Source organism: Eubalaena glacialis, chromosome 10 (assembly GCF_028564815.1).
Source record: "Eubalaena glacialis isolate mEubGla1 chromosome 10, mEubGla1.1.hap2.+ XY, whole genome shotgun sequence".
Taxonomy (NCBI): domain Eukaryota; kingdom Metazoa; phylum Chordata; class Mammalia; order Artiodactyla; family Balaenidae; genus Eubalaena; species Eubalaena glacialis.
Genome location: NC_083725.1, coordinates 64,434,539 through 64,452,514, shown reverse-complemented (window position 1 = coordinate 64,452,514; position 17,976 = coordinate 64,434,539). Strand labels below are relative to the sequence as shown.

The following is a 17,976-nucleotide window of genomic DNA, read 5'->3' as shown; positions in this document are numbered from 1 at the left end:
TTCACCAAGCTTCAGTTTCCTCATCTATAAAATGGGGTACGTAATACCTACCTTGACAGATTATGGTGACAGCTAAACAAGAAAAGTGAAGTTGTAACCTTTCTGTATCCCCATTTCTAACAGTGCCTGGCACATACTAAATTCTCAGGAAGTCATTTTGGACACTAAGGACAGAGTTATACTCTGTGTCTCTGGTGGCCACAGGCTGCAGAGTTGAGCACTAATCCCCCGTTTTGAACAGGTTGCAGCATCTTCTGTTCCTTCTCTACTCTCTGCCTCCCTCTAGTTTCTCCTCCGGCCTGGTCTTTGTCTCCTCCCAGAGAGTTCCTTGGTTTTCCCCTTTGTACTCTTGCGTGAGCTGTGCTCTTATCTCTCTGCCTTACCTCCCTGCTCCACAGGGCACTGTAAAGTAGCTGCGTGTTTGTGACAGAGGAAGCTCTGAGAATGAAAGCCAGGCCCCCTTCCCGTACATGTATATAAGAGTTTATGCCTGTGTTGGAGAGTTTGGTAACAAGAATCCCATGCTTAGATTCAGAGGACGGTGTTGAGGACCAGGGCCATAGAGATTTCAGTCCAGGATTTCTGAATTTAAGGGTGGGTTTTTTTCCCCCCTCCACTCTATGCCCGTTGTCTTCCAAGCCTTTGATCGGGCTGCTTGGCAGTACCTCTGGCTAAAGTTAAACAATTTTCCAATGTGTAGACTGAAAATTTTCAGCACCCTCTGCTGGCTGGTGGCGGGCCCATTCTGAGAACTGAAAGTACTTGGACGCACATCCTCAGGCCGTGGCAGCTTCCTGATGGGTAAATCATGCTTGCTTACAGACTGGAGAGGGAAACTCTCAAGCCAGCAAGGGGAAGCCTGCCATACTGGAAAGACAGGTGGCAGAGAAGAGATTCCACACTGGAGCATAAGGATTCTATTAGCTGCTGCAGAGGGTGCTGGTGCACACCAGCATCTGACAGGGAAGGGACACGGCTGCTGGGCCACCGGCAGCAGCCCTGAGTTCTGGGGAAGGGGCTGTGCGACACACATCGGTAGTGGGGGCAGGCATGACCAGAGAGGCCTCCCAGCCGCCGCCCGCTGAGCAGGAGCAGGTCTGTGGTCAGCGGCAAAGGGCCTGTGTGCAGACTCCCCTGGAAGTGAGGGGGTTTAAAAAGCTAAGTGTGCCCACTGCTGACACCAACTCAAAATCTAATGTGATTCGAGCCTCCGTATTTCCTTGGTTTTGCTAATGTTGGCAAGATGGATGTTCACTGATTCGGCACCAGCCAGGTGCTGCTAAAGGATCTAGCAATAAAGGACACATCCCTTGTCAAGTCACTGCAGGACAAACCAGGGACATGCTGAACAGCCAGAACCTTGTGTCTTTCTTGGGTCTACACCCACCTGCTAAGGTCCAAACTCTGGTATGGTAAGGTAAGTCCTTCCCTAACTGGCCCCAAAGCATGCCTCCAGTTTCAACTCCTGGTACTTCCTTCCAAGAACACTATGCTCAGTGCCCAATTTTCCAATGTTCCTTGAACGTTCCAGGCCCATTAACATCTTTGTACCTTTGCACATGCTGTTTCCTTGTGTGAAATATCTCCTTGCTTCCAACAAACTCCTATTCAGCCTTCAAAACCTGGCACAAATGTCACCTCCTTTGTGAAAGCAGGACTAGAATTTCTGTTTATCGGTCACCTCCAGAGTGCCAAGCAGTGCTAGGAGCCCTGCGTACACCGTTTCACATATTCTTAAGGCAATCCTGCCAGGCCAATGCCAATTACTTCCATTTTACAGACATGAAAAGTGAGACTCAAAGGACCTCAGCAACGTGTCTAAAGTTACACAGCTAGTGAATGGCAAAGCTGAGATTCAGTCAATCAACCAACTAATCAACCAACAAATATTGGCTGTGCTCCTGTGCATACCAGGTACCCTGGTTACAGTAGAGGAAAAGATGGACAGAATTCCTGTCCTCATGTAGCTTACAGTCTAGAAAGAGAACAGACAATGTTCAAGTATCTGTAAGTGCTTCCAAAGAGGGAATTCAGAAGGTTATGGATTTAAATTCACACTGTGTGAGGCTCTGCTGCCTTCGAGGCTTCTTGAGGCAAATTTCTTCACTATCCCCCGAGCCTCCTTCTGTCACCCACTTGTCACCTCTGATGGTGAACTTCCAGAGCACCGTGCTGTGCCCTAACCATCTGTGTGTCCTTAGTGCTCTTCACCAAGAGTGTGCTTACAGCCTTGTGCAAGATAAAGATGAACGGCCAGCGGGCTGGCTGGGGGCCGGCGAGAGGATGAGTGTGCAGACCCAGGGCTCTAGCAGACGAAGCTTCCTCCTTTTACCTGAGAAATATCCATGACAGAATCACAGCTCAGGGGCCGGGCTGAGGTAAGATCGTTGGAGCCCAGCAGAGTGGAGATGACCCCATTCTGATCAATGCGTCTGATCATGGTGCCATCCACGAAGTAGATCAGCCCGGACTTGTCCACCGTGATGCCTGGGGTAGAGAAGCCAAAACAGGGAATTCAGCCTTCGAGGTGGTAACAACCCACATACTCATGGAAACATGCGGGTAGACAGAGCACCTCCCCTTTATGATTTGATTAGCTTCTTCCCACAACATTCATGCCCTTTCTAAAGTCGAGAAGACAGCTGCCCAGAGGCTTGTACAAAGCAGAGATTAGAACCCAGGTCTTCAGATTCTCCAGCCCTCTGGTCCTTCCACCTTGCTGCCTCTGGAGATTTTTACCTATCATCTTAGCCATGTACTACAACTTGGACTCATAACTGCTGGGAGTTTGTTAAGTGCTAGAGGTAGTGGCAAGGAGGAACTTTTTCAACGTCAAAACTGTGGATTATTTAAATTAACCTACTTCTGAAGACCTGTAATTATAATAATCAAATCCCTTTTTGACAACAATTTTTCTTTTCTTCCAAGATAATCATCCTTCACATTTTTCTAGTCTATTACTATTTTATTTTTATTTTTATTTTTATTTTTTGGCTGTGCCACGCAGCTTTCAGGATCTCAGTTGCCTGACCAGGGATGGAACCCGGGCCCGCTGCAGTGGCAGTGTGGAGTCCTTTCCACTGAACCTCCAGGGAGTTTCCTGTTACTATTTTAGTTTCATTGGTTATTTCAGAATTATAGAGCCTAAAAAAAGAATCCTTTGGATTTGTGTAGGGAAAATTGGTGAATTTAATTTCTAAAAAAAGGCACACTGAAAGGAGAAGTCATAATTATTATTCAACATCACTTCCTCCATTTGCTAGACCGTCCCACCTGTTGACTCTCCCCGGCCAGCTGTGTGACCTCAGGCAAGTCACTGGATGTCCCTGCATTTGTTTTCTCAGCTGTGAAATAAAGGGATTGTTCTAGATCTATATTGCTCACTTTTGGATGCGTGTGACAATCACCTGGGAGCTTGCTAAAATGCACCCCCCAGGTACCTGGTTCAGAGAATCTCAAGCGGAGCCTGAGCATCTATCTGTATTTTTGACAAGCACCTTGGGTAATAATGATACAAATCAAAGTTTGAGGACCACTCTAGTAAATCAGTACTTCTTAACCGGTGATATGTATCAGAATCACCTGAAGATTTTTTTTTTTTTTGATATATACCTGCTTGGTCTCACTCCTGGAAATACTAGTTCATAGGGTGGCTGGGACTGGGACCAAGTTGTGCTTTAAAAACACTCATGGGTGATATTGATACCCCAAGTCGAGAATCACGAGAGGTAGACATGCCCCCTCAAAATGTGAACTGCTCAGGGGTCCTGGGGCTGAGAGGCAGACAGGATGTGCCCCTGAGGAGAGCATGGTCTAGATGGGGAGGCCTGGGAATGAGAATGGACCCAGGGAGTGACAGAAGCCGGGAAGGTTCACGGGAAAATAAAGGAGATTCTGGTCAGTTTCATTCTGTTCAGTTTTCTCTGGGGCAGGAACTGAGAGAAGGATCAGAAAAAGCTTCATATACTTCACTTGAAGTATAAAGCTTTCCAGTTGTATAATCTCAGGGGAATCACTTTACTTCCAAGCCTCAGTTTCTTCATGGATAAAATGTGGACAATAATGTCTGACCTGTAATAGTTAGCCCTCAATAATTGTTAAGGGCTTATAATTATGAGAACATGAAACCCACCTGGTGCTTGCTCTCAGGGCCCACGTGTCTATGACCGGTCAGGAGGGTGGAGTTAAGACACCCAAGGGCCTCTGAGTGTGAACACCCACGGGAGCTGTGGTTCTTCCTGCCCCCTCCCCAGGCTGTTCAGGGCTGGAGAGTGATTTCACACGGAGGACCCGGCAGCCTCAAAGCGGGGGAAGCCTTTATTCTGTCCCTGCCTAGAATGTAAATTAATTATATTCTTTAAGCACCGAGACAGGAGCTTTCTTGTCTGCCTGGCTATGCTCAGTCTTTCTCTTCCATCTGCTAGGACTGATGAGTGCTCCAGGAACAATTGGGTTTCTTGTTTACAAAGTTGGCTGCACAGGCTAATAGAAGCGATCTGTCCCCTGATTAATTACTTCATTTTTTCTCCTTTTGTTGTGCTATATAGATGGACATCTTTTCTCCTCCCTGCTGTACAGTGTCTGCACATCGTGGCACCCTTGTCATTTCTATCTGGGTTAATTACAGGCTTTGGGGGCGACTTCATTGTCACTGCATCTGTGCATGTGTGCGTGTGTATGTGTTTGTGAGGGCAGGGTGGAGAACACACATGTGTAGGGCAAACGAGAAAAGATTTTGAGAAAATAAAAATTCTCAGAAAAAACTTTTAATTCTAAGAGAACAGAAGGTTGCGACCAAAAGGGCTCTCGGGGACCATTTGCCCAATCCTCACATTTACTAACGGCAAACCTGAGGCCCAGAGAAGGAGGACACAAGAGCCGGGAGTGGCAGAGCAAAATTGTAATGCAGAGTCCCTAAGTGCAAGCCCAGTGTTCTTTCCACTCCAGGCTACTCTTTCAGTATTAGGAAATCACAATTAGGAAGGAGATTAACCACAGATGTCACAATATTTACCCCATGGAGTTACCAGCTGACCACTTCACGTATGTGGTAGAGACATACGCTATTAAATAATGATACATGGTATGCTGCACATACAATATAACAATTATAATGCGAACTACCATTTATGGGATGTTTATCACGTGCCTGGTACTACTGTCCTAAGCAAGCATTTACATTCCTGGTAATACTTAATCTGTACTACAACTGTATAGTATATTTCTATTTCATAGAGGAGGTAAATGGGGCTCAGAGAGGTTAAGCAACTCACCCAAAGTCACACAGCTATTAGGTGGCAATGTCTGAATTTAAATATAGGACTCCTGAGTATGAAGTGCACTGTGGCTTTTTGGAGGAGTAAGTCAGCTTTCATTTGAAAACCTACAGCTTTCATTCAAAACCATGCCCTGAAATCTGGCACTATTTAAAAAAAAACCATCACTCATGACATTTTTATAGGACATCGTACGAAATATATTAATTTTGACCCTCAGAACAATCCTAGGAGGTGGACACAGAAGATACTATTACTCCTATTTTATTGTTAAGGGCCATGTGGCTTAGACACTATAGGTCATTGGCTTTAGGGCCTGCAACATGGTAAACATACACTGATGGGTATCTGTTGACAATGATGGCATCTCCTCCAAAAAGCTTTCCCAGTCTCTTGGACACAGGGACCTCCCTTGGCTCTGGACTCCCATGCACAGTTCTTTTTCCTTGCATCTCAGGGAGCACTTCTCCCCCTCTCCCATCTGAGACATTCACATTCAAGTCTTATTTTTCTGCTACAATGAACTTATTTATGCAAGTACATTGCACTGCATGCTCAGTAAATACTTGCTGAATGAGTGAATGGAAAGTGATTGTGGGTATGAAGAGGTCCAACTTTTTGAAGCACTCAGAATTGAAGCTTAGAGTTAACCCATCCTATAGCACATGAACATGTGCAAAGATGATACACTGCCATGTTTTTATCAAACAATAACATGAAAGGTAGCATAAATATCCAGCAGGAGGGTATTGATAAATAAATAATGGGACATCCATTTGCTGGGATAATATATAGCTATTAAAAGCAAGTACACCAAAGACTCTTTAATGACATGGGGAAACATTTGCGATATATCACTTAGGAAAAAGAGTAGGTTGCTAAAACAGGTTGTTTAATGTGATTTCATTTTGTTTCTGGTGAGCATTACATGCACAAGAACACTTAGAAAAAAGACTAGGGGGAAAGACAGGAAGTGTTAACTGGGAATATTTCTGGCAGGTGGAATTATGACAATTTAAACTTTGCTCCGTAGGTTCTTAGCGTTTTCCAACATTTTTTGTAATGATAAACAGATATGTCTTTTGGAAATGGAAAATACCCCAATAAATGTTACTGAGAGTGTTTAAAAGCAAGGCCTTACCCCTGGGGTTGGTCAATGTGGCTTCCGTGGCTTTTCCACCATCCCCACAGCGAGTGTCATCAAAGGGGAGGCACTGGTCACCTGTCCCTGCCACCACCTCGGAGTTCTTGACGAGGTCCTTCACCACCACGGTGGACTTGATCTTGAAGACCCGCCGGCTGTTGGTGTCCGAAAGGAAGACAGCCCCGCTCGTGGGGTCTGCGGTCAGGTAGTATTTGTGCGCCGGAGTGTGACTGGAAAACAAGGACACGGCAGTCGGTGAGCACTTTCTTCTTTCCTAACAGGCAGCCGGAGATGCACAACTTGAGTCCAAGTAAAGAAGTCTTATGGGGACAATGTTCCTATTTGGGGTGATGGTTGCCCAATTTTTCTGACCTCTCTGGTTGGCCTAACTATCCCTCCCACCCAACTATGAATGCAAACGCCTCTTGCCAAAGACCGTGATGCCCAGTGCCATGCCCGTATCAGGTGCTCAATACGTGTTTTCTTAAGAAGATTATCCGTGAGGCTTACCAGAGGCGGCCTGTAAATCCAGACCAGAAACACGAAAGACTCTGACTTTAAAAAATACTTCAGAACAAAATGACACACAAACGCTTCCCCCACAGCAGCCCCCACCCCCATCTCAGGACTGACGGCTAAGGCCTCGGCCAGATTGGACACCATCCAGTGTCAATACCATCTTCTGTTGACGCTCATGTTATACTTATCAGGAGCCCAGCAGGCTCCCTCCTGCAGACAGACATAAATGAATTGCAGGATTAGTTTGTAATTTGCAGTAATAGCCAAGGAAGAAGAAACGGAAGAGAGGAGCAGTGCTGGGGATAGCTCTGTTTCTGGAAAACAGCCACAAAGACAAGGCTGTGCTAACAGAAGAAAGCGAAGCTAGACCACGACTGTACAGAGGGCTTATGGAGACAAGGCACCGCCTCTAGGCACTGGGCAGGAAAACTGTGTGGGCTCTGGGGTCAGCTCAGTCTGGGTTCCACGTCTAGCTTTGTTATTTCCTGGTTCTGAAACCTGGGCAAGTTACCTGGCCTCCTGAGCCTCAAGTTTTCTCCATCTGCAAAATGGGGATGGGAACAGCTCCCTTGCTGGTGTATTGGGAACATTATATAAAACCATATATGAAAAATACTCGGCAGAGTGCATGGCACATAGTACTTAATAATCATAATTATTATTTTAATTATTAGTCATTATGTCTGTTTTTGCATTTGCAGAGGACTACAGAGTAGGTATCTCTTATTAAGGCTGAATTTTCCTATCACAAAGTGTGATTTACAATTTCTTCCAAGTCTAGGCTGTACTGGAGTCAGACTCATAACTCCTGGGAAGTTAACGATCGGTTCCTGCACGTGGCCTGATCATTGCCAGGGCTTCAGACTGCATCTAAATATTGGTAGTCTCTGGGGTTCCAAGTCTCTGGAAAATCTTCTGATTCAAAGGAATAAGGAATCTCCTTCTGTTCAGCCTGGATGGCCTGGCAGTGGCCACTTTCACCGGACAGTGGGACACACACCGTGCTAGGGGATTCAGGGCACAGACTGAGCAGTGCCTAGAGCACCAGCAAAGTAGGGGCACTCTATACCCCTGCAAGGTACAAGTAAGAGGATCAGAAGAGACTAGGAAGAAGCTATTTTGCATCTCATCAGGCATGCAAGTTTTGGGTCCTTTTGAAAAACAACATTTTATTTTACAGATTAGTGTGTTTTGAATTACATATGGAGACTGAGGCGCTGTAATCTTCAGGGTCAGGTTCTCTGAAGGTCTTAGTCTGATTGCTCCTCATCACACCCACCCCTTGCTTTGGGCGGTGTCTTGGGGACTGGCCAGGCCTCCAGACTCAAGGCTTTCCTTCCTGTTTTCTCTCCCTGAATACGACTAAGATGACATGATCTTCTCCAGCTGTCCTGCCTCTCTAGTCCTGACCCTACTGTCTCATGACCTCCTCAACAAAGGGCAGGTCTCTGCCTGCAGCCCAGGTCCTCCCCTAGCCATTCCTCCCTGATCTAACCCCAAACCCAACACGTCACCTCAATGCTTTCCCTTCCAGGACCCTCCATGTCTTACAGGCTAATTCAGACTCCCCAGCCTGGCAGCACACAAGGCCCCTCATGCTGGGCTGCTGCTCTATCCTCCCAGCCTCTTTCCTGCCATTTCCTCACAGACACCCTGTCCTCAGACATTCTGACAACTTGTCCCTCAAATGCGCCATCACGCCTCTTTGCCCCTGTTCTTCCTGCTCTGGGGAATACCCCGTGCCCTCCGTTTCTTAGCCTGCTGAACTGCTACTGATTCTTCAGGTGTCAGCTCAAATGGTACCTTTGCTGGGAAACCTTCCCTGACTTTTCTTCCCTGAGATTCGTATCTGTTCATATCTGGGTTACAGGACACTCAACATAATGCTGTGGCTATTTATTTATGTGTCTGTCTCCCAAATCCTGCCAATACTTGGTGGGAAGAGACGGGGTTTTATTCTTTTCTGTATTTCCAATGTTCAGCTTGGTGCCTTCTAGCCCATAGCAGCCATTAAGTGGATGGACTCTCCCTTTTTAGTTTATTTAAACAGTATTTTCAATCAAATTACTTAGCTTTTTTTTTTTACTTCTCCTTTGTGGGTGGTGGTAACAGGAGAGAGGGCCTGTTTATCTTGAAATGTCCCCTGTGACTAGCCCTATAATGCAACACAGATTTAATCTTCCCAGATGACACTGATTCTGGCTAAATAAAATGCAGTGACCTTAGATCCTACTCTGCAATGCTGGGGCAGCCTTGATCTTTCTGCTTCCTGACGACAGCTGGAGGAGGGGGTGATTACTTCATCTCTTCGCGTATCACTCATGATAAATGGTTGCTATCCACCTTGGTAGAAAATAGGTCCTTGAGGGAGTATGGTGGGGGGCCCTGTCCACTTAGATTAGCCCCCCGAGGTTTCAGCTCATGTCCTTCTGCACTGCCCTGGAGAAGTGCCACTTAGGTGACGTTTCTCAGGTCCGTGAATTCCAGAAGAGGGTGGCATTGTCAGGATTGTCCCGTGGCCCCCTCTTTTGTGCTCAAGGACAAATTTGCGGTTGGGGGGTCAGTTAAGTGCAGGGGAGAAAGCACTAGCTTTGAACTGAGAGGATGTGGGTTCTCCCTTGGGCGAGTCACCTAAATCGTCCAAGCGGTAGGTCCCTCAGGGTCGAATGATGGCATCTCTGCTCTGCTTTGCTCACAGGATTGTCATTAGGATCAAATGAAATTATCCAGCTCAACAGCCCTTTCCAGTTGGCAGAGAGCTCTTGGATAATCTTCAGCTCACGTCTTCCTCAGGCCACCTGCACCTGGAGCAGCGCCTGGACCTCTCCCAGGAGCAGCGCGACCAGAGCTGCCCGCTGCTGGTATGGAAGCATCTGCTACCTCCAGGTGCCCATTTGTCCCAGACACTGTGCTAGCGTTTTATACGCACAACCTCATTTTCGTCACAACGACTACAGAAGGCAGGTGCTTTTTATTTATTTATTTAAAAACAACTTTTAGAAATGAGATGAGAGAGGTGAAGTGACTTGAGCAGGGCCAGAACCTGCTAAGTGGCATGGTGGATTTCCATCTCGGATCTGCTGGACATTGAAGTCTGTGTTCGTTCTACTTCCCCACACTGCTTCTCAGGGCCTAGAAAGCTCCCCTGCCTTTCTCTCCAGAGCACCTGCTCATCTCTTGGGATGTAGCTCCTGCATCACCTCATCTGGAATACCTACCTTTCCTGGATTCCTGGGACCCTGCTTTGCCCTCTTTCTTTTGTTGTGGTCCCACGAGACGCTCAGCAGACTATACTTTTCGTACTTCTAGCACCTTAAGACCCTTTTCTGCTTAGTTGTCTGTCTCCTCAGGGACATCTTGGACTCCTCAAGGGCAGGGCCTGGCTTCAAGGCCCTGGTGCTTAGCACTGGGCTGGTGCAGAGTTAGTGTTCCAGAAAGGCTTGCTGAATTTATGAATCAGTGAGTGAATGATGATCCGCCTCTCTGGGATTATAGACAGGAAACATCCACCACTAAGGGTCTTAGGGTGATGGTTCTCAATATGGCTACACATCAGGTTCACCTGGAAAGCTTTTTTAAAAAAGCCTCACCCATCACATCCGAAGGGCCTGGGCATCTGTCCCTTTAACATCACTCCAGTGATTCAGAGGCACAGCTAGATTTGGAAGCCATGGCTTTAGGAGCAGTGCTTTTCAAACTTTAATGTACCCACGAATCATGCTAAAAGGAAGACTTCAGTTCAGCAGTTCTGGGTGTGGCCTGAGAGCCTGCATTTCTAACAAGTTCTCAGAGGATGCCGATGCTGCTTATCTGTACTTGGAGGAGCAGGGCCTTACTTAGAATACTCTGCAAGCCATAAATGCATGAGACGGGAGACGGCCTACCCGAGACCCCACGCCTGGTTCTGTGGACAGGGACCGCGTCTGATCCGATTCTGATCCCCAGTATCCTGAGGAGGGCTGGGCATAGAGTACGGTCCTTCTTTTCTACTTCCTTAAACATAAGCCTGGTATCTCTGGAAGCTACGTAAAATCTTAGAGGCTATAAGGTAGCAATCCTGAAGTTAATGAGCTGCAGTGAAGCCTCACTCTGCCCTCTTTCTGGACAATGTAGGGAATTTCCTAGTAGGAGCTGTGAGCCCAGAAGTCTCTTGGGACGAAAGGCAATCTATTCCCTGCTTGTGAGTGAGCATTCTCCCTCTGTCTCAGAATAAGATCTGCTTGTGCAAAGGAGCGTCCTTTGCCCACGTCATGTGGCAGCCCTGGCAGAACTTGATTCACTGGTTCTCAGAACACGTGAGAAGAGCTTGAGTATTGGAACCACACAGACATGGTTTTCAAATACCAGCTCCACCACCCACTTGGTAGGTGACATTGGGCAAATTACTTCATTACTCTGAGCCTCAGTTTTTTTCATCTTAGAAATGGGGATAATCACATCTATTTCAAAGGGCTACTTTGAGGACAAAATTCTATAAAGAATGTAAATCTTTAAGCATAGTGCCTGCTCTATTAAAAAATAAAAATGCCCAATTAATGGCAGCTGGTCACCTTACGAAACCTCCAGAACATTTATGTTACTGCACGATGGGAAAGACAAGTGTGTCATACTTAATACTGTCTGTCTAACCTATTTTTCGAGGCAATTAAGGTCTCTCTCAGAGTTAACATAATTTGCGTAGCTGGGTTTGATGGAGAACTGAGTTCAAATGTACTTCTGAACAACAGGCTTCAGACATTCCTCCGTGACCCTAGGGGAGAGATCTTGGAAGAGGTGAGAATCCTTGTTCCCTGAAGGGACGCAGGGAGGAAGATGCCCAAAGGACCAGGGTGGGGGTCTCTGTGCTGAGCATGTCCAGTATGGTGGGCTGAATTGAGGCTGTAAAGGTCAAAGAAAGAGACACATACCCACAGGCTAAGGGCACCAGCCTGGAGCCAAATGCTATCCCTGGGAGCAGCTGAACAGTAAATGCTACTGGACGAAGAGGACAAAATTTTAGAATTTCTTTAATCTACTTCTGGCATTTACTGATGGGAACACTAAGGCTCTGAGAGAGGAAGGGATTTACCAATATCCAGGTACCAGTTAAAATCAGAGCCGGAGCCCTGGTCTTCTCCCTCCTGATAGTCTTTAGAAAACTGGAAGGCAGAAAAAAATTCTGTTTTTCCCTTACGCTTTGGTTCACTTTCGAAATAGGTTTTAGCACGTGAGAAAACAATGAATTGAGAGAGGGCAGGAATCCAGCCCTGAAATCATACCATGGATACATCAAAAGATTGCTAAAAGTCAGAAACAAAAGGTACCAAAACCACAACTCTCTCAATTTATAGATGATGCAATTGGAAACCAGAAAAGCTAAGTGACCAGCCCAAGGCCGCATGAATACACAGCAAAGCTGGACAAGTGCCCTGGCTCCTAACTCTTCCCGGCTAGGTCCCCCTGTATCCCGGCTGTGTCCCAGGCAGTTACCAATACTGACTGGAGGTTTTAATGATAAATGCTAGGTTTTCATCCAAGATTTTCATATGAAATGTACTGTGTTTTCTATAAAACTGAACTTGAGGGCACATATCAATTCATAGTTCAGTATCATCCATACAAAGATCTTTGGAAATCTCTTTTCTATTTCAGTGTCAGGAAAAAATATTCCTCTGCTTAGAAGTGGGCATATTTTCCCATTTCTGATGATGTAAACCATGGAAACAATTATGTTTCCCTGTTTAATCTGGCTTCCAGGAAGCTCAGAGTCTTATTTGATGTGTAATCACATATATGTGTTTCCTCCTTTTTTCTCTTGCTCCCAAACTGTATGTAATTTACTTTAATACATGTGTCTTTGGTTGTAAGAGGACTGAATTCCTTTTTGGGGAAAAATGGAGACATAATCATCATCATATAATTGTTATGATGATGATAATAATAGTAATAATAGTAATAATAATAATAAATCATTAGTGCTCCTCTCTCCAAGGGAGATTTTATTATCCTCAAGTTAGAAACTAATGATCAGACAGATGAAATAAGTTTTTCAAGGTCACACAGTTGGGGAGCTTCAGTTTTCTCATCTGTAAATTGGGTGTATCATGAATACCTACTTCACAGGGTGGTTTGGGGGTGAACTGCTATAATCCATGTAAAACAGTTAACCCCCTCTCTGCTACACATTAAATGCTCTCTACATATTATTATTATTACCTTAAAAGACTATATATGAGTGTTACATTAATACTATATCTAATTATATCTATATAGTTATTAATTACATTAATAACTATATAGACATGGACATAAACATTATTGGATTTCTGGGTCTGTCTGACTCTTTCTACCATCCTTATCCCAAGTCAGCACCACCCCATGTGCCACTTTGATCTGAGCCACACATGGATAACTGAGAGTCACCTGGGCAGCAGTGCGAGCCACATCCCCACCTGCCATGGCTACTTTCAAGTCACCCAGATGTGTGTGAGGCTTGGGGACTCTGAGGCTTGGGGACCCTGACCATTACCCAGGAGTCAGATGAGTGCCACAATGACAGGGGATGCTGACAGGCAGACATTCCTCTCGGTGTGTCTGACGAGGACCACTTCTGCTTGCCGCAGGGTCACTGTGAGCCTACGCGACAAATCTACTCTGTGACAAAGTTCCTGTTTGGGGGTTGCTCCCTTTGGGTGGTCTGTATGGTCTGGAAATTCCCCCATTCTCTCCTTGCTGGCAGACCTTCTGGAGAGGTCCCCTAGCAACCCAGCCTCCAAAGCCAAGGCACCTGGAATGCCCACAGAAATACAAATCTGAAGCCTGTCTTCTTCCAGGATCTTTGCCTGAATGAGACGTTCTCAGGACTTCCCACTGTGACCCTCCAAGTCACTCAACACAGGATAATGTCCTCATTCATTCTGAGGATAAGCAGACTGGGGTGTTCAAATTACTATGCCAAGGTTAAAATTTCCCCCTATTACTCAGTCTGTCATGTCCACAAACTACCAGAGTAAGTGCTGCACTTTGGTAGAGATGAAAGGAGTTCAGGCTCTCCCCACTCACCCCCACCATTATTAATGACTTTCTCTCATTGTAGCTGATGTACCCCCAATCCAATCCAATCACACAGGATTCATTTGCCATTGAGCGATCTGAAATTGACAGGTGCAGCTTACCATACAGCATGCAACAAGGCAGGGGAGAGACAGGAAATTCTCCACCGGTTGGCTTACCTATGTCTGAAATCTTTATTTCTGACAGAAGACAGGAGAGCAGGGAATAGAAGAAAGAATGAAGTGTTAGCAGCAGGGTTAGAAGCATTATTCGCAGCCTGAAAACTTGACAGCAATGGTCCTGTACAATATTATAATAAATAAAGACTTAGCAGCGCTGACACTGATATATTTCATATTGGCGATTACTTGTCAGTGAGCTCACTTATAAGCAGCTACGTATCACAGAAGAGGCATGGTTTCACCTGCATCAACACTGCTGACTTACGGGAAGAGGATGAGGTTGACCCAGGCTGCTTTCACCAGGGTAAGACAGAGGCTGGAATAGTCGATTCCCTCCCCTGTACAGAGAAGCACTCCCAGAGATACACACTCAAAGCTGCATCTCTGTGTGCACACTGCCCGATGGAGAGCTACCCAAACCTGCGTAGCCCACCACAATCCTCCTCGGAATAGAATACAGAATTGGAGATACACTCTAATTAGAAGGGAGAGGGTGACACAGAGAAACAGACCTGGGAAAAAAGACTGGAAGAAAATATACCAAGATGATAGTATGTCGACAAATTTGTTTTTCTTTCCCAATTTAATTTACTCCTCCCTTCCTTACCCACTGTCTTTCACGATCTCCCCACAGCTGTGGCAGGGAGACAGGGAAAATGGGGGTCTCTTATTTAAAAGATGTGAAAATGGAGGCCCAGAGAGGGTAAGTGGTCCAGTTCTAGTTTCTCTGCCAAGGTGGGATGACCCTGTAGCCCACGACTCTTTCCATCATGGCACGGGAAAGAGAAAGATAATATGAGCAGCTGACTAAAGCAAATACACTCAAGAGTTCCCTCTTCTCTGGCAGATGTCTACACTGGTCAAACTCATAAAAGAGAGAAAAAAAAGGCAGATAATATCCCATCAGCGGCCTGCTTCTCGTTCAGCCTGATGCCTGATTTCCTGTGAGTCTACAGAATGTGAGCTTCTGATTTTCTCGTGGCCAAAGACCTTCTCCTTCCTTTGTCTCTGTGTGGGTCGGTGAGTACCAGCACCCTCATCCTGAGGGCCGTGACAGCTGTGGTCAGCCAGTGAGCCTTCCCCTCCTCTCTCGTGTGTGCTGCAGAGTGAGACTCTCAGCGGGCACTAACCTCCCGGGAATAACTAAACATGGCATTCAGCCACGGTGGTCCTCACCGGGCCATGTGACAATTCTTGGGTGAGGCAGACTGCGTGATGGCCTTCTGGGCTGGGCCTGCCAAGCTGGACCTTGGGCAGATTCCTTAAATTCCCTGAGTCTCCTTTATCTTATTTGTCAGGACAATAGTAATACATATCTTGCAGAACTGTTATACTAGGCAAATAGAAGAGGCCTCGCAAAAAGAGAGTTTCCTTTTCCCCTGGCCGCTTTCCAGCTCAAGGGCCCGTCCTGCTCACATGGACCCCAGCCCAGGAGACGGGCAGATCCCAATCCCTAAAACAGTTGTGAGGAACTTGGTACAATTTCTCCTGAAAGGGAGAGTGGGGCTCCCCCGTCTCTAACCACAGCTTCTCTATAACCCTGGAACCCACCCTGTGACAGTGGTCTGGTTCCGAAAAGATCTGGTTTAGGGAGGCGTAGAGGCATCCAACATATGAGGCCCTTCCCCGAGCTGTGAGTGTGCTGTGCTCCAACCCTCATGGTCAGAATGGGGACAAGGAGAGGCTGACAGCTGGCTCTGCTGCACCTCTGCATCTTAGGAGCAGCCCGTGGGCCTTATCTCAGTATGGGGCAGCTGCAGGGAACTTCTCCTAACTCCGACGCGTGTTAAGTAACATGGCCAGGCTTGGTAACACTGGCACCAGGGCCTAGTCCGTGACACCATCCTTTGTCCTTATAAAAAGACTCATGTGACGAATTCCAATCAGTTTGGTGCCAGGAAACAGAAAAAAGATTCAAGGGCTTCCAAGGGCTCCTCGGTTGCCAGCAGCCTTCTACATCCTCTGGATGCCAAGATATCTCCCTGTCCCAAGGGCAGTTTGTCTTCATTGCAGTGCCCCGTGAAAAGCAGCACCTGCTTCCCCAGAGCCCCCAGCTCACAGTTTGGCCTCTGGGGAGTGACAGGTGAGGCTCTGTCCTGTCTCCTTCTCGGGCTGGTGGGTCACGCCAGGTGGGCCCACAGGATGGCAAAGGGACATATTAGGAACCGTGAGGAAGGCCTCCCCTTACATACCTCAACTCCAGGATGTTGGTGACGTTCCCGGAGGGGAAGATCCTTCGGATGTAGTTGAAATCTCCCACGTAGAGGCTCCCGTCGGAGCCGCACGTGAGGGCCACGGGGGCCAGGAGCTTGTTGCCGTCAGCAAGGCCATTGCAGCTGGGGCAGGAGATGCTTCTCCGGCGCCCGTTGCCCATGATGCTCCCGATGACAGGAGGCTGCTGAGACACAAACTGGTTCTCCCCGTTCCCTTTGTGCAAGATGCCTGGGACAAGGACAGAAGAACAGAATCACCGATGGAGCAGGAGACGGCTCTCCCCTGTGGCCGGCCACAGGGTCGCCTTGATTTTGCAAGGAATGCCAGATCCCTGCCTACCATTTCCAGACTCATCTCCCAAGGCTGCCTCACTCCATAACGAAACCCAGGCCGTCCTGGACAGGCCACACTGCTTTGCTGATTGAATTCCCATGACAAGTGTGTAAGACAGGTGCCATTATGTTCCCTGTATTAACAGGGGAGACCTGACATCACACAGATGACAGTAGAAGCGCTTCTGAGTCCAGGCTCTGAATCATTCAGCTCCGCTGCCTCTCAAATAGACTGAACACACCTCACGTGCCTAGTCTACGTCTCCATCACAGCACAGAATTCTTTATTGCACTTATCTGTTTTCTCTCTTTAGAGTGAGACCGTTTCATGTGCGGAGACAATGTCTTTTCCCTTCTGTATTGCCACGGCCTAGCACAGACCTGACACAGAGTAGATACCAGTAAATGTTCATAGAAATACACAAGTGAAACTCCCAGACTCTTCTCATTGAGGTGGAGTCAAGACACTGGGGTTTTTACCTGATTTTGATACTAATGGGCTGATCCCAGAGCTTGCATGGGTCTCTTCAGTGCTTTAACTGCCCTTGGGCCTCAGTCTCCCTACCAGCAAAATGAAGGGATTGACCTCAATGGCGTGCAAACTGCATCCCATATCTATACTGTCTCTTCTCAGGCCCAGCTCATCCTTTAACTCCTGTACTGTTGCTACAGCCTCCTAACTGGACTCTCTGCCTCCGGCTTCGGCTTCCATACCGAAGCTTGAGTGAGTTTTGGTTTTTATGGTCACAAGAATCTTCTCCCAGGCTGTCATCTGTTAGCTTTGCCCTTTATTGAACAGACGTCTTTCATTTTTACGTAGTCTAATCAACCATTCTTCAATTCTAATGTTCGTGCTTTTTTTAGGGTTTTAGGGAATCCTTCTCTGAGATCATAAATACATTCTCCTGTATCTTCTTCTATTAACTTTAAAGATCTTTCAAATTTAGCTCTTTAATCAAACTTTTAAATTTATTTTGTGTACAGTGTGAACTTAATTTTTTCCTCCACACATTAAGCCCATTTCCCCCAACACCAATTTCTAAAACACCTATCCATCCTCCGCTGACATGTGATGCTACCTCTACCATATACCATGTATACATGGTGCGTGGCAGGAACTTGTATCCTACCCACCCTGCCCTTCTTCTGTAGTTATAGAACTGTGCTGTTTAGCTGGACATGTGACTGTCTGGAACTGACTACAATCCCCAGCTCCCTCTGCAGCTACACTTGGCAGGTAACCGGTTAAAGGTGTGGAAGTGGTGTGGGCAGCTGCT

At 46.7% G+C, this 17,976-nt stretch overlaps 1 protein-coding gene across 3 annotated transcripts in view; it reads right to left on the bottom strand.

The window, feature by feature from the left end:
• The window catches only part of TENM4 (teneurin transmembrane protein 4), a 391,446-nt gene that overhangs the window by 45,195 nt on the left and 328,275 nt on the right, over positions 1 to 17,976 (bottom strand). For all 3 annotated transcript variants that reach the window (XM_061204090.1, XM_061204087.1, XM_061204089.1), the window contains 3 exons: positions 16,346 to 16,595; positions 6,418 to 6,650; positions 2,333 to 2,487 (listed from right to left, as the gene is read on the bottom strand). In XM_061204090.1, the coding sequence (XP_061060073.1) occupies positions 2,333 to 2,487; positions 6,418 to 6,650; positions 16,346 to 16,595 (638 nt within the window). The remainder of the gene's footprint in view (positions 1 to 2,332; positions 2,488 to 6,417; positions 6,651 to 16,345; positions 16,596 to 17,976) is intronic.